The sequence below is a fragment of the Penaeus vannamei genome, chromosome 15, assembly GCF_042767895.1.
Source record: "Penaeus vannamei isolate JL-2024 chromosome 15, ASM4276789v1, whole genome shotgun sequence".
Lineage (NCBI taxonomy): Eukaryota > Metazoa > Arthropoda > Malacostraca > Decapoda > Penaeidae > Penaeus > Penaeus vannamei.
The window spans coordinates 39,358,032-39,373,031 of NC_091563.1; the positions used below are offsets into that span (position 1 = coordinate 39,358,032).

At 36.6% G+C, this 15,000-nt stretch overlaps 1 protein-coding gene across 10 annotated transcripts in view; it reads right to left on the reverse strand.

Moving 5' to 3' along the window:
- Positions 1-15,000, reverse strand: part of LOC113808372 (DDB1- and CUL4-associated factor 6) — a 45,945-nt gene that overhangs the window by 25,659 nt on the left and 5,286 nt on the right. For 7 of the 10 annotated variants that reach the window (XR_011399104.1, XR_011399105.1, XR_011399106.1 and 4 more), the window contains exons 4-10: positions 12,384-12,562; positions 10,198-10,333; positions 9,534-9,694; positions 9,195-9,345; positions 6,502-7,066; positions 1,068-1,549; positions 74-116 (exon numbers count right to left, since the gene is read on the reverse strand). Coding sequence is in view for 4 of the 10 variants with exons in the window: in XM_070130742.1 (XP_069986843.1) it covers positions 74-116; positions 1,068-1,549; positions 6,502-7,066; positions 9,195-9,345; positions 9,534-9,694; positions 10,198-10,333; positions 12,384-12,562 (1,717 nt within the window). In the remaining 6 variants the exon portion in view is untranslated. The remainder of the gene's footprint in view (positions 1-73; positions 117-1,067; positions 1,550-6,501; positions 7,067-9,194; positions 9,346-9,533; positions 9,695-10,197; positions 10,334-12,383; positions 12,563-15,000) is intronic. The other 3 variants (XR_011399108.1, XR_011399109.1, XM_070130743.1) reach the window with 1 other exon arrangement.

Sequence of the window (15,000 nt, forward strand, 5' to 3'; positions counted from 1 at the left end):
ATTCTCTTACAAGTACCACCATGTTTAGCACCTCCTGCTTCTGGATGCAGGGCGGGGATGTACAGTACTTTACCTGGCAGTTGCTGACTCGTCATCGCTGTCATCTTCTCCAAAATCTGCCAGAGGAAAATTGTGCTTTTAATTTACAGTTTCCAAAAGTAAAATACTTATTTTGTATTTCTTATCTGTTGGAAGTTGCAGACAAGTGTTAACCTCTTAAAAATACTAGCAGAAAGGTTCAATTTATCCTTTCTCCTTTATCAACATTTAAATATTAATCCCATACTAATGCCCATAATACGTTTCAGTAGATTATTTTATCATATTGTTAACCCATCCGTGACGGGTAAAAATTTTGGCAAGTTCAGGTATGCACCAGCTTGTTGGCGCGCACCGGCAGTTTTCCCTGTTTGTGCCTGGCTCGATCGGTAGTTTGCGAGCGACACATAGCACCTAAAAGCGTTTATTTTGCTAAAATTTATTAAAATATTTAAATTTTGAAGGTTTACCTTCACTTTAGGTGTCCATTGCCTAAAATCTTTACCACATAAATGAAACCGCTACTACTGGAGAAAAACAACCTCCGTCCGACGAGCCAGTAGCGCGGGAATGGGCATGACATGATGCCCACAGAGTTTGGTCCACAACAGCCATGGCATGTACGTACGTGACACCCGGCGCCAATGGATTAATGACTTAAATTCTTTATCTTTCCCCAAAGGTAGCATTAATTATGCAGAGAACATGCATTCATTCACTGTCAATCTCTCTTTTCTCTAATCTTTCTGAAGACTACTTCCAGATTCACACAGCATGATATAGAATTACAAAGGAGCAGTAAACAGTAAATAGTAGTAAATAGTCTCAGGTCTTATCTCACACACAGGTAATTACATTTCTGCAGTTCACACAGAATCTGCAGTAACATGGTAGCCACTCTTTTTTTTTGCTTTTTGAAGATCTGTGTTCTATCAAAATAACTATTACTGCAACTAAAACTTCATTTGCTTGTGTAGTAAACTGATTATTCAAGAAAAAAAATTAAATAATTTTCTAGCGCAACATACCTACAGTGTGTCCCAGGTTTATCTCACTTGCAACTGCCCCCCGGTTTGATGATCCTGCTGTCACAACCTCAGGACCCAAAGTATCTCTCCCTTCTTGACTAGATGAGGCTCCCACTTCCATATCACAGATGGCAGGACTAGAACTCGAAGTTGTTAATGTATGAGCTCTAACTTGCTGGGGCTGATACAATGATGATGATGATGATGCTAAGGAGGATGAAGTTGATGAGCAGCAGGGCTGTTCACCTCTTTCAGGTTTGTGTTTTGATGCTTCCTGGGACTGAGAGGTTTCCTCAGAGTTTGGAGCCTCTGAGCAAGTGGTTCCACTTGTACTTGGTACTGTCAAACTTGGACCAACGTCCTGTTCTGACTGATTGGGTGTGCTGCTACGAGTGACTTCATCTCCAACACCAAAGCTAATCATACCACTGCTGACTCCTTGGCCAGAATATGAGAGGCTGATTGATGGTTCTACCTGATGTCTGTTGAAGAAGAAAGAAAAAATTACATGAGCCATCACCTGCCACATGACAATAATACTATTTATTACAAAAGGTACTTCCCAAGTAACAGTAGCCCTAATAATCTTTAGAATACTGTAAGAAATGCTATGGACCCCAACAGGACAGAATTCCTCTTTAAAAAATATAAAAAATCAACCCCTAAGGACACAGCCCTGGATGCCCAATGAATAAAACCACCTATCTCTATAAATATTCAACTCAACAAGCTCCACTGGCCATCCACTGAGCAGACTGTGATCTGAGAAATGAAATGCCTGGAGACCACAAAGTAAATTTTATAATCATATTTAGAAGCCTGAAGACTTGTCATACTGATTAAAATTAGTCAATAACATTTGACTACTTCACTGTTTATTAGTATTTTACAGCTAAGTAATCATATGGCAGCTAGTCTCCAATTTAGATTATAATGAAGGCCTTTCATAACTGTAAGTTTTGCATGTGACGATACCATCCTGATATATAAATCAGCAAGGGTTAAACAAATGAGGGATCAAATGGATCTATTAATAAAGCCTTCTCATAGGGGAAATATAATCGAGTGTATTTTACAGATATCAAATAAAGGCTTCACCAAACATTTCAAATTTATTGATAATCTTAAAAAAAAAGTGTCTTCAAAGATAAAATTCTAATTTTCCCAATCCATTTACCTATATGATGGTTGGCCAGGAAATTTTACTATCTTTAATCTGACATTCCATATCTAAGGATATTAGTAAAAAAGACAGAAAAGTGAAATAAGGTTATTTCAAGGATCATGTTTTGCTTAGACAGAAAAGCAGTATCTTCGGTTTTCCTGCCCATAACTTGCTTCCTTCGAAAATGCAAAGCTAAGAGAATTCCGTAACAACCGAATCTTAATTTCTTCCCCCTTTAAGAAAAAGAATAAAGGATTCTTCTAAGTACTCTAACTTTGTAACCCTCCCCCCCAGGAAAAGAAAGAAGAAGAAAAAACACACATCCTCCTCCATGTGTACTTTTTTTGTGCAACAAATTGCAAATGTTAATGGAATCTCTGTACATTCTGTTGTTCTTTCAAGGTAGGTAGGTTTTTTTTTTAATAAAAATAACAACCCCATTAGATCAGAGTAAGAAAAAATGATGAAAAATTAAGTAAAACAATAATTTCTTCTTTAATACTATATGTTTGTATCATGAAACTGAAAAAATTGTGGCTAGATATTCACATGGGCAATTCCTTGGATGTATTAGTCTAAAATTAGTCACCCACACACACACACACACACAAAATCATGCTAATGATGTGATCATGGCACGTGTGTGTGCATGTGTAGCATTCATGCTTATCAAATTGTAAATAAAACAATGAAGGGAAGAAAAAGAAAATACAAGGTGTGTGTGATTATGGTACGTATTGTTATGAAGACTGATTTGCTTTGCACACCTGCTGACTGTCATTGGTATGCACTGAGGGTAAAAGAGCTCCACCCGCTGCATTTTGGAACAAGTGTGTGCAAGTTAACTTGCTTCATTAATGACTGTTTTAAATTGGTTTTAACCTCTTCGATCTGGATGATTTCACCATACCGTTATGAAAGAATTTGCCTTAAGGGACGTGTGTTGTGAATATACCGTCATGGGAAAATCTGGCTGTAGGCTGGGTGATGTGAACTTGCAGTTGTGAGCATTTCAACTTAAGGCCTGGGTAACACAAAAGACTAGCTACGAGAGCAAAACCTCTTGGAGGATGATTAGACTCATTTGGTGCTTAGAAAAGGGCTTTTGCATTATTCCCATCAATAAATGAGTGTGGAATGTTGTGAGCCATGACTGGGAGAGCACCGGCTCCAGGGAGGACACCATTTCCATCCTAAGCATCCTATTCCTGGCCGCCATGACAGGTTGTATTACAGAAAAATGAATATTACAAAAAATAAATAAAAATACCCAAATAACAAAATGTTAAATATTCAAATTTTTCTTGCACTGAGGTATGGACTACCTGGAGGATGATATGGAGTCTGTGCAAGGAAAACAGTCTATTACCATCTGGATACAGCAAATCAAATGACAAATATGGACATTGGAAAACGGCAAAAAAGCTCAAAATTCTTAGGCATAACATGAGAAAACAATATTGCAAAGGGTAGGTGTAGAGTATTGTCACCAGACATGACTGTTCTCGTGTGCTCAGCCTACAAGCCTCGCACCCAGCAGAGCAACCGATCTTGTAAGCCTAATACCCGCATTTTGGTAAATTACCATTTACTAACCAGATCCAAGGAGTTAATATCTTTGGTCAAAATAAATTTCATGCCACTAGTTCTGGTGCATTTTTTTTATATTCAGTTGAAATATGGTTTTCTTTATATGGTGAAATTATCCAAATCTTTATCTCCTTATTTCAAGATTATGGATTATTAATAGCTAAGACTGGACTCTAAAGAGACAAAACTGGTGAAAAAACATTCACCAAAATAACACCTCCAGCATGAAATCTAAGTGTGAGCACTTGTATGTACACATACAAATACATACACACACAAAAATGTACATATACCCACACTTGGTAACTGGATAATAAAGGAATATTTGTATTTCAAATACCTCATTAATTTCTATGTGTCTAAAGCACTGTAAAAAGTTTTTACTTTTCCAAAGTTAATGATATAATTGTAAAAATATCACACTTTTTTCTTGTAAGTCTACCATGCAAAAACCTATACAAGATATTAAAATATTCTATATACCCTCTTCATTATGCAACGACCAAAGTATCATGAAATGGGTTCACGGTTAAAAATTTTATCTCCTAATCCTTCTGATAGAAAAGGTTTAGCAATCGGGTATGATAGTTTCAGCTGATATACAAACTCACTGACTCCATGTCATTTTACTGGTTGCACAGTACATTTAAAAAAAACATGAAAGAAAAAATCTATGATAATCTACCCAAAATATCCCTCAAGTCCTCATCATCGTTTCTCCCCAACAAGTCTCAAACTGCCAGATACGTTTATATCTCCACGTGTACCCTGACACATTGTTCAGTATGGCACTGGGGCTCCCATCATGATTGGGTTGATAACTTTTCCAAGAGTATTTCTTATTGTGCCTAATCCTTTAATAGATGTGGTGATCTTTGCTCCTTCTTTGTTTTTGTTTTTTTGTACTTCTATTATCTTAAGTTTTCTATCTGCTCCTCATTTCACTTTGCTTCTCTCTGTCTGACCCCTTACTTCTTCCTTCACTCTTTGCTTTGGGAGGCAGAGGGTGAAGGGAAAAAGTATAGCTCTCTCTTGTGCTCCATGGTCTCTTCCCTCTCCAAATGCTTTGTTTTCTCTATTGCCTTTGTGCAGGACAAAAGAAAGCTCCCATCAACCCCTGGTAAAAAAATCTGGCAAAAAAGTTTTTATTTTGATATTTACAAAAACTTTTTAAAAAATCACTTTGGGTGCTATTGCCTAAAAGTTTAAGCATAGAAATGATATTGCTACTATTGGAGAAAAACAAGCTCTGTCTGATGAGCCAACAGCGCAGGAATGGTTGTGATATGATGTCATCTGCTATGTTGCCCACAATAGCCATGACATGTATGTACATGCCATCCAGTGGCATTGGGTTAAGCAGGAAAGAATATGGAAGCACTCATCAGTTTTTGTGGATGTATGATTACTTGGGGAGGACACTCTAATGAGGACTGAGGGACTGATTTGCTTTCTCTTGGTTTCCTTTGCCCTCTCTTCAAATGCCTTTTTCCTCCTTGCTTGGTTCATCTATATACTTTTGTAAACATTTTTTGTTTTGCCTTGTCTGTCCCCTTCTGGCAGAAGGTGACCTACGAATTTCCCCAACAGCATCCAAGTGACTGTAGTAGTAGTCATCTTTTGAGCTCACACTCTTTCAACGACCACATTTTGAAGGTAATGAAATAAATAGCACTTGCACCTACAGGCTTACCTCTCCTGGCCAAATTCTTCAAGTTGCATCATGACTACTATTGGCAATGCAGCCCTCTACTAGTCAGGTTGATGCAACAAGTGCTCACTCTATGTCCCTACCACCATCTCTCAGCCAGCTAGCTGTGCCAAGCCCATATATAAGCCCACTAAAAAGCAAAGGGATGTTTGAGTGGATCTTTCTTATGTTTTTGCTCTCCCTGCAATTTTGCATGTACTATGCAACCAAATGTTGACATTTATGAATAGGCTATCATACCTCTACAAAAAACACCATAATAACCTATGCCCCAGAACATTCATATAGAAAAAGAGGATCTTCCATCCATCTATTGACTCATCTTTGTGACTAATGCTATCATAATGGGAAAAAGGAAAATGCACTTCTCATCAAACTAAACATAATCTTTCTCATGAGAAACAAGAGACTGCAAATTGTTCCATGCAGTTCAATATGCTGACAAATAGGTTATACAATATTTACTTTAATTCAAATTTAGAAAGTCTTTCTTTGCATCAGTTTAAGATTTGAAAATGATGGTTATACTTACCAGACGTGTCTACAGAGAGACAGATGAAAAGTTCGATACACAGAGATCGAAAGACAGACAGATAAAAAAGATAGGAAATGGGTATATCTTTACATGTACCACTTCCTTATCACAATTTATGTATCTGCGGTATAAATAGTTCAGTTGAAAAAAAAAAATCTATTTAAATAATATTAACATTTTCCATTCCAACAAGCAAGGTAAATCTGGTATAGGCCATATGTTCACAGTTGCTTTTTGCCAGACTGGTGTCTGTGCAAGTATAAGAACATAGTAACAACTAAACCTAACATTTAAAGGCCTGTGGATCTACCAGATAATAATTTTCTTTATATTCTACAGAACTGACCTTCAAGACTTTATGAAAAAAAATATGATTGTAATAAATACCAAATACAGTATCTAAACTATCTATGAGTTCCTTTAAAAAACTTACTTTTCTACAAACCCTTGTCTCAGTGATGATAGCCTGTGTCGGAGACCTGATAACGTAGCTCTCTGAGAGTCTTTCATGTGTGCATCCTCCTCCTCCTCCTCCTCTTCAAGTGGTGTTTCATCTGTCTCTTGGGTGGTTCTTGCTTGTTCTGCTTCTTGAGGGTCTTGCTGTGGCTCTGGCAAACTATGTGTGGCACTTTGTTCTAGTCTTTCTCCTGCTTCTTCATTTTCACTACACTGATTGTTCATACTCTCTGGAGCAGCATTATCCTCTGACGTTCCTGGAGATTGTGTCATGGTTGGCTGAATACTTGAACTTGGGACTTCCAAAGAAGATAAAGGTGATGGCTCAGTCACGTTACTTACTGAATGCTGTACTGCGTCTGCAGTTTCCTCTCCATCTCTTACATTTTCTGAGGGAGATTCTGAAGGGTTCTGTGCCTCAGACTCTGAAGTTGTTCTTTGAACTGTGGCTCTAGTGCCCGGATCATTTAGCATTCTAGACAAAACGTCTGTCATCCTCTGCATAAGCGTTGCATGCAATGTTGGTCTTGCTTGGCCAACATCTGTAGAAAAGATCTCAAATTACCTCACCATCACAACTAGCTAAATTGTGACTTCTTCCATAGGAGGGTACTTTAAAAAATTTAGGCATGACAAAATACTAGACATCATTTCATTATAAAAAGCTTTGCATACATTTTGAAGGAATATTAACTGTATTATCAAACAGACAGTCCTCTTGCATTTAATTTTACCTTAAGCATATAATTTATTTTTTTAAAGTTCAAAATTCATCACTTTGGACTTAGACCTAATGACCCCTTAAAGACTCAAATATAAAAATAGCATCAATTCCTAAATATACAAACACAAGATACAGTAAATAATTTGAAAATTGCTAATGATCATATCTACTCCTCACTAAATTTTGAATAAATAAAAACATGCATAAATAGATACATCAATATACATACATTAAAAAACAAACACACACACAGACATACATGCTCATGTGTGCATGCTCACTCACTCACTCATTCACTCACTCACTCACTCACTTTCACACAAACACACACACACAAAAGAGAGAGAGAGAGAGAGAGAAAAAAAAAACACACAACACACACACAGAGACACAAAACACAAACACAAAATACACACACACACACACACACACACATATTTACATAATTATCCTAAAATTAATGACATTACTCTAACTGTAATGGTCTATATACTGTGAAACTTTCTGCCAGATCAGTGGTATCAAACTCATTTCCTACAGCAGAATTGACATAGTAAGGGACCCTGATAACTTGACTCCTATGATCCAAATGACATGAGCATTATGTCATGAAAAATTTTGGCTTGAGGGGTGGGTGAGGTGTTCATGCAGTCATGGTTGATGGTTGGGGCGATGGGAACTTGCTGTCATGAGAAATTTGGCTGAGGGCCTAGGTGAAGGAAATAACGTGCCAAGAATACACAAAGCTCTTGGAGGGTGATTAGACTCGGTGGGCATTTAGGAAGGGGATTTTGCATTATTTCCATCAATAAACAAGTGCAGAATATACTGTTCGTGAGCCATGACTGGAAGTGCTCTAGATTTAGGAAGGATGCCACCATTTCCATGCTTAGGCTTTTATTCCTGTTCACTGTTACTGGTGGTGCACATTGTTACAAGAAATAAAATATTATGAAAAAAAGATGCATAACAAAATGTTACTTATTGTTATTATCAAGTCTGTGCTAGGAAAACAGTCTATTATTATCTGGATACAGCATATCAAATATAGACATTAGAAAATGGCAAAAAAGCAAAAAGCACTTATGCAGAAAAAGAGATAATAGCAATGCAAATGGGAGACATGGAGTCTTGTCCCCGCATATGAGTGTTTGTGTACACCCTGCTTACAAGCCACACACCAGTCTGAGTACCCGCTCAAGTAAGCCTAATGCCTGGATTTTGGGCCACATGCAGGCAGTGAAGCACCCAGATCCAAGGGGTTAACTACGAAAAGTTTACAATCACTTTTAGAAACGTGAATCTTGTCAACTCTTGTGCTTTATGAAAGGTATCAAAATCAAACAAGCCAATGAAACTGAGTATTTATTTACTAGAAGCCAGTGTAGAGTAGCACACCTACAACATTAATTAATAATAAAATCCAAATGCCAACAAAATTATATGAAAGCCATTGTATGGCTAGAGCAGTAAATGGCCAACTGAAAGTGCAGTAGGCTTCATGTTTGACACTCCCTGCGTTCCTCCTGATCTTACAAGACTCAATTTTGAGGAACCAAGTCTCTAGCTCTTAAGGGAGACATGCTATAAGAGTGCAGCACTGCCTCAGTAGGGGGATTTGGGTTAGCTCAATTACTCTAATAATACTGTTATGAGTTAGACATCATGCTGAGATAATGTGGTTGCTGAGCAATTAGTTTGTGCCATTTAACAGTAAATAAGCAAGCAGACTAGATCAAAGTGGTTAAAGTTAACAGACGATCATTCAGAGCAGGATAACCCATAATTTGTTTTTGTTAAAACTTTGTCTAAATTACTTTTATATTAATTCTTAATAAAGTCATGCAGAGCAGTAATTGTATGGTACTACAAGGAGTTACAAAAAATGAAAAATAACCTAAAGAAGTTAGTCTATTAAAACTGACGGGGTTGAAATAGATACTAACCTCCAGCTTGGTTGCGCATCTCACATTCTGGTAATGCCTGGGGACCAGTGTCTGACCAATCACCCCTGAGACGCAGACGTTTCAAAGTGGGTCCAGAATTGGCTTCCATATCGACATCATTAGCACCTTCAAGTGTAATCTCTTTAAAGTTCTGAAATCAATATTTCAAATGAACAATACCCACTGTATCATTCTTAAACCGTTTTTTTCATGATAACAATGTAGAAAATATTTTTTTTAGTATCATGCAGAGCTGTAATAACAAAACTTCACAGGACACTGCAACAGTAGCATACACCTTAAATAATATCAAAATATACAAAATGCAAAACACCTTACCTCTGTATCAAAAAGGTATAAATAATCTGAGGAGTAACTTGCAAGCACCTCTCTCCCATCCTGACTATAACGTAAAGATGTAACTCTATGGTTCTTGCCTTCCATGTTGTCTGGTTTCAGCCTCATAAGAAGAGCTCTGTCTGTCTGCTCCACAAAGGAATCTACAAATATAAAAAGCAAAGATTAATTACAATACTATACAGTTCACTAACATATCTCTCAATGCTTCAATGTTCATCAGCAATAATGCTGAACAAGTATTATAACCAATCTTTGCAATAGACCACAAAGAACCAGACAATGAGGCCATACACTATATTTCTCTGTATCATAGGTAGGCTCTATAGAGCATTTGACTTTAGGTTCTTTTAATTAGTGGTGTCTCATGGCAAAAGAGCTGGAGGGGAGAAGAGGAGTAGCTGGGATTTAAGGGGTTCTAGGTGTTGGTTATTCTCTCATTTTTGTTTTCCCAGATTCTTTCAACTGCGCTGGTTGCATGAAGTACTCATTTGATATATGTAATTAGACTATCATTTACCTGATTGGAAACACCTTTAGACAAGCCTCACTACACAGTCAAATGCCTAACTGTCATATATGATACATATTGCAGACAGGTAAGTGGTATATGGCCTTTCCTCCTTTACTTTTTTAGTCTTCTTACCTGTGGCTCTAGTCCCCAGGACACGTCTATCATAAATTCTGATGGTTGAATCCTGAGTAGCCACAGCCAAATGATATGGTGTAATAGGGTTTACTGCTACTGCAGTTACTGCACGTCCCATGTTTAGAAGAATGTCCTGAAACATATGAGAATATATAGAAGATATTGTCTCACTGACATAGGACAAGCCTTAAAGTACCATCTGTGGTTTTTGACTTAAATAAACAGTTCACAGAAAAAATGCCATATAATAAGTCTTTCCCATAAACATTGCACTTAACCCTTTGTCTCTTTTTGTGGTATATATACATACCATAGACAAATTTACTGGGAGACATTTCCAGCCATTTTATGGACTTGCCATAATAATATATAGGCATGCAGGAAACCTTTTCTTATCTATGAAGTAGAATTCATTCTCCTGTTAATTACAAAACAAAATGTTATGTAACTACTTCTGAACAACTTCACAAGTCATGGCCCTACTTACTAATCCCCTTACAACTCTGACCTGACAAAGCAGAGAGAAAGTTGAGAGGAGATAGGAAACAAAGAAAGTGAGAGAAAGGAGAGTGAGAGAGAGAGAAGCATTTTAACTTGGAAACTGTTTTATAGTTATATAACCCAACACTGTTTGCATTAAGCAGACCCCATATCATCTCCAAGTATTTTGCACTTGGTACAAGATCCTACACCACCAGTAACTGGGAGTAGGAACAGGTTTCAGTACACTGAGATAGTGTTCCTTCCGTACACAGACCTCTCACAGGCATAGTAGGAGGAGAATAATCTTCCAAGTGCTTCGAGCACGCACAAAGAGGCATCCCCATTGCCCAACAATTAGTAACAGTTTCCCATGACGAGATGTTGCCTTCACTAACCCTAAGCCAATTTTCTCCCCACAATGAGTAACTCTGATTATCTTTCCCTTGCCCAATCATTTTTAAGACCAGGTATCCACATCACCTGGATCCAAGGGATTAATCAGTGTTAGAGAAATGCACGAGTTTCAGACCAAGGTGAACGGTTAATTATATGATGGTAGCATGGTAAAGCAGGAACTGGGCATTCCATAGCAGCGACTACCAAAGATTTGGTCTCTAAGGGAGTCTGAATTCTGTATGCCTGAGGTGTCGCATGCAGGCAACAGGTTTTACTCAAAGCTAAAATAAAGGGGGAAGATCTAAAATAACATGATAATGGAAGACATCAACCAGATGTAGAGAAAAATGCTGGGGAAACCTGCAGTGAGGCCTGGTCTTCAAAATCGAATTTAACTTTAATAATTAAATTTCAAAATCACAAGAAAGCTATAAACATGTGAGTTTTAAGAAGCCTGGGTAGTGAAAGGCTATTCAAAGCGCTTGATTTTACACAGCAGAAAATGCATGCTTCATGCTAGAATGTTAAAGTTACCAAACAACTGAAAAAGTTACCTCTTATACACAAAATACTAAGTGAAAACAAAAATTATGGTGCGAGTAGCTTCATCACGTCATGTTATGACTGCATAAAGGGCAAGGAGGAGATCATACCACAAGCAGGCAAGGATAGGATAAGTGCAGAAGGCTCAGATAACTTGATTGAGATTTTGCACACAAGAACCAATATAGTAGAGAGAAGTTATATGCAAAGGCGGAAATGGCTCTGTGTGGTCTTCAGGCTCTAGTAAAGATGCTAAACTGTACCACATATACTAGTTAACACTGACTGCATCCCATTCATACCAAAACAGAATTGGAAAACAACTTGTCAGTTTTGAAATGCTGATATTCAACTGAGATAACACAGCTTAGTGGTGCAATGGAGGTGGATTAGGCTTTTAGCATTAAAGTTCTGGCATGGTTTCTATCAATCAATTTGTAATTTTGGCAAATAAAGACATTTCATTTGATTGCACCATTTTTGGCTAGATGGCAGAAAAACATCTACCTCATTAACAGACAAAGGGTTAAAACTATCTTAACTTTCTTTCCCTTGCAATGCAACAATAACTTACAGAGGAACTTATGAAAATTTGTTCTTTCACAAAAGCTAAATCTACTTTTTCTATGTGTTTCTTTATCTTTCTGCATGAGCTTGCACCAGTGAAACAGTTTATTAGAGACATGAAACAAAACTTGTGAAAACATAATTCCTAAATAATCACTAAGCTAGAAGATTAAAGAAAAAGAAAAAAGGCCTACCTCCTGACAATTTCTTGTTGTGCACTGCACCTTTGCCCGCAAGTCAAACCATCGCACAGTTCCATCTTCTCCACAGGTGAGAAATGTGTGAGGATCATCAGGAAGAGTTACAATGTCATAGCAGGTGCTCACATGGCAGGTGAATTTGCAGTCATGGGTCTCCTCTTGCTTTTCTATATCTGGTAAAATATAGTAAGCATTTACATACAACAAAAAGACAATAATAATCATCTAAAAACCTCTATCTACCTTTTCCTAACAAAGAGAAATATAAGCCAAACAGGAATAAATGTGGTAAGCATAAATATAAAATAACAAAACATATATGCAATGCCTGAGTAAAGAACCTCCAGCGCATGAGACCTATTTCTCTCTTCACTGTTTTTACTATACTTAAACATTTTCCAGCAAGTCAGAAACAAACCCAAACCAAAGAAGTTCTTCAGATCAGGATAGCCATGTTAGTATACCTTGACCTCTGCTACAGCTCTTTAAAGGTTTGAATTTCTTAACAATACCATAATTAGTAATACAGTCGTGACACATTAAATGCAAAGGCTGAAATAATATCTTGCTAAAACTTTTTCCCCAAGATGAAGAACAAAAAGTAAATCTGATATAAACTGCATATAATTTATAAGGCATTTTCACTAATCATTACCATCTGCATATACACAAATGATTCATACACTAATAATTAAAAACTAAGAACTAAGCCTGTCCAACAGTGGTCCCACTGTAGCCAATACTAACCTCAACATCTCCGAATTTTGTAAAAGCCATTTACAGCATCCTTTCCTTGCAACAAACTTACCATCTTCCATCACCTAGATAAAACAAAAGAGCAATGCAACAACTACAATTACAACAGGACTTGCTCTTCAATAAAAGTCAATTTGCATATCATGGAGAGAACAAGCAAAAAAACATATAGGCAGGTACTCCAATTTCTGCATTTGTAAACCTAAATACTTTTTTTTTGAGACGGATCAAATGTTTCTTAAGCTCCTTTCAAAAGTGAATTATGTAAAACAGAATACACACTTCATGATTACCCAAATATCAAGAAAGAAAGAAAGAAAAAAAGGGAGAAAAAATATAGATCTCAGCAGTATAATGTTTTTGGCACACTCATATCACTGTATTATGAATATATTAGACTAAAACAACCATATATCACAAGATTCACATCCAAATGCATGTTGGTTCATAATTATTGTAAACACTGGAAGTGCATATTCTTTTCCTTTCTTTCTTTCCTGTTTTTTGTTAACAAATTACCTCTTTCCTTCAAGCAAAGCATTACTTCCAAATGCTGAAAGAGAAGCATTTAAAACACACAGGAGCAAGATCTACAAAAACGAGTCCTATACCAGGTAAGACATGAAAATTAGTAGGATTTAACACAGTAGGCAATATCTCAAATTCTTCCTTGTGTTTATGAAAATTAGCTACAAATCTGAACTGCACTATCTCTCATCAAATTTTGCACAAGAAAAGTATTTGTTCTTATGATGAAATAAAATATGACTGGTGCAGCATTTTAAGTCAGTTATTCCTAACTTGTTTGCACTTGCTACTACTTGTTTCAATATCAGCTGTTTCATTCATAATCCTTCTGATGACATATATAATCTTACACTAAACTTTTTTTTTCCAACTGTAATATGATATTCCTTGAAGACATGGCTCCTTAGGACATTCTTATTATGAATAATGAAAAACCCCTAGCTAATTGGCCTACAATATTTTCCCCTAAGGTTTTGCTCCATCTGTGAATCCTCTGTGGCCTACCAATTGGTAGTTACTGCTTTTATTCTTATACCTATTTATTTTCATTAAGTGTGGAAATCATGCTGCTTTAACAAATTTGTGTCTAAAAATCTCTGAAACTGGTTAGTTTACATAAATGTATTTTCCATTGTTAACCCCATGCCACCAGGGATGGTATGTGAGTAAATGCCATGCCCAATTTGTGTTTAATTTAGTAATTTCTTTTACACATAGATATCTCCACAAGTCACCAATGAGCTGATTTTGAGTACTACTTATCTCACCTGTTTACCATTTTCCTTTTAGAAATATTTTCTGGTATCTAATATAGCTGTTAGAAATGCAATAATACTATAGAAATTATTATAATAAAAATAACTATCAATATTGATAGCATTAGTAAAAAAAAAATTAAAAAATCCTGCAAACTCAAGGAGAGGTGAAATCAGGTGAGGTAACAATGTCTATTAACTGCCTCCCTTGTGGCTATGCACTTGCTGAGCCATCTATGTGCTCAGACATTTCACAAAACAATTCTACAGTGAACACATCTTCCAGGGAGTATTGGGTTAACTTCAAATGTATTTGACCACATTTTTAAAAAGGGAATAGATTGTGTGGATGTGTTAGGACCCAGCTTTCAAATCCTATTTGCTTTTTCCTCTTTAAACACAGTTTGTGCAAATAAAACTAACTCACTCTCATTCTCACTCTCTCTTTCCTTTTTGTTTTATTACAAAAAAAAATATAGATCCAAAATTGAAGCACTATCAAATATGTTATATTTCTATTCTATTTACTTAACAAAATGAATCCATAATACATTAATATTTATTACTTGTCA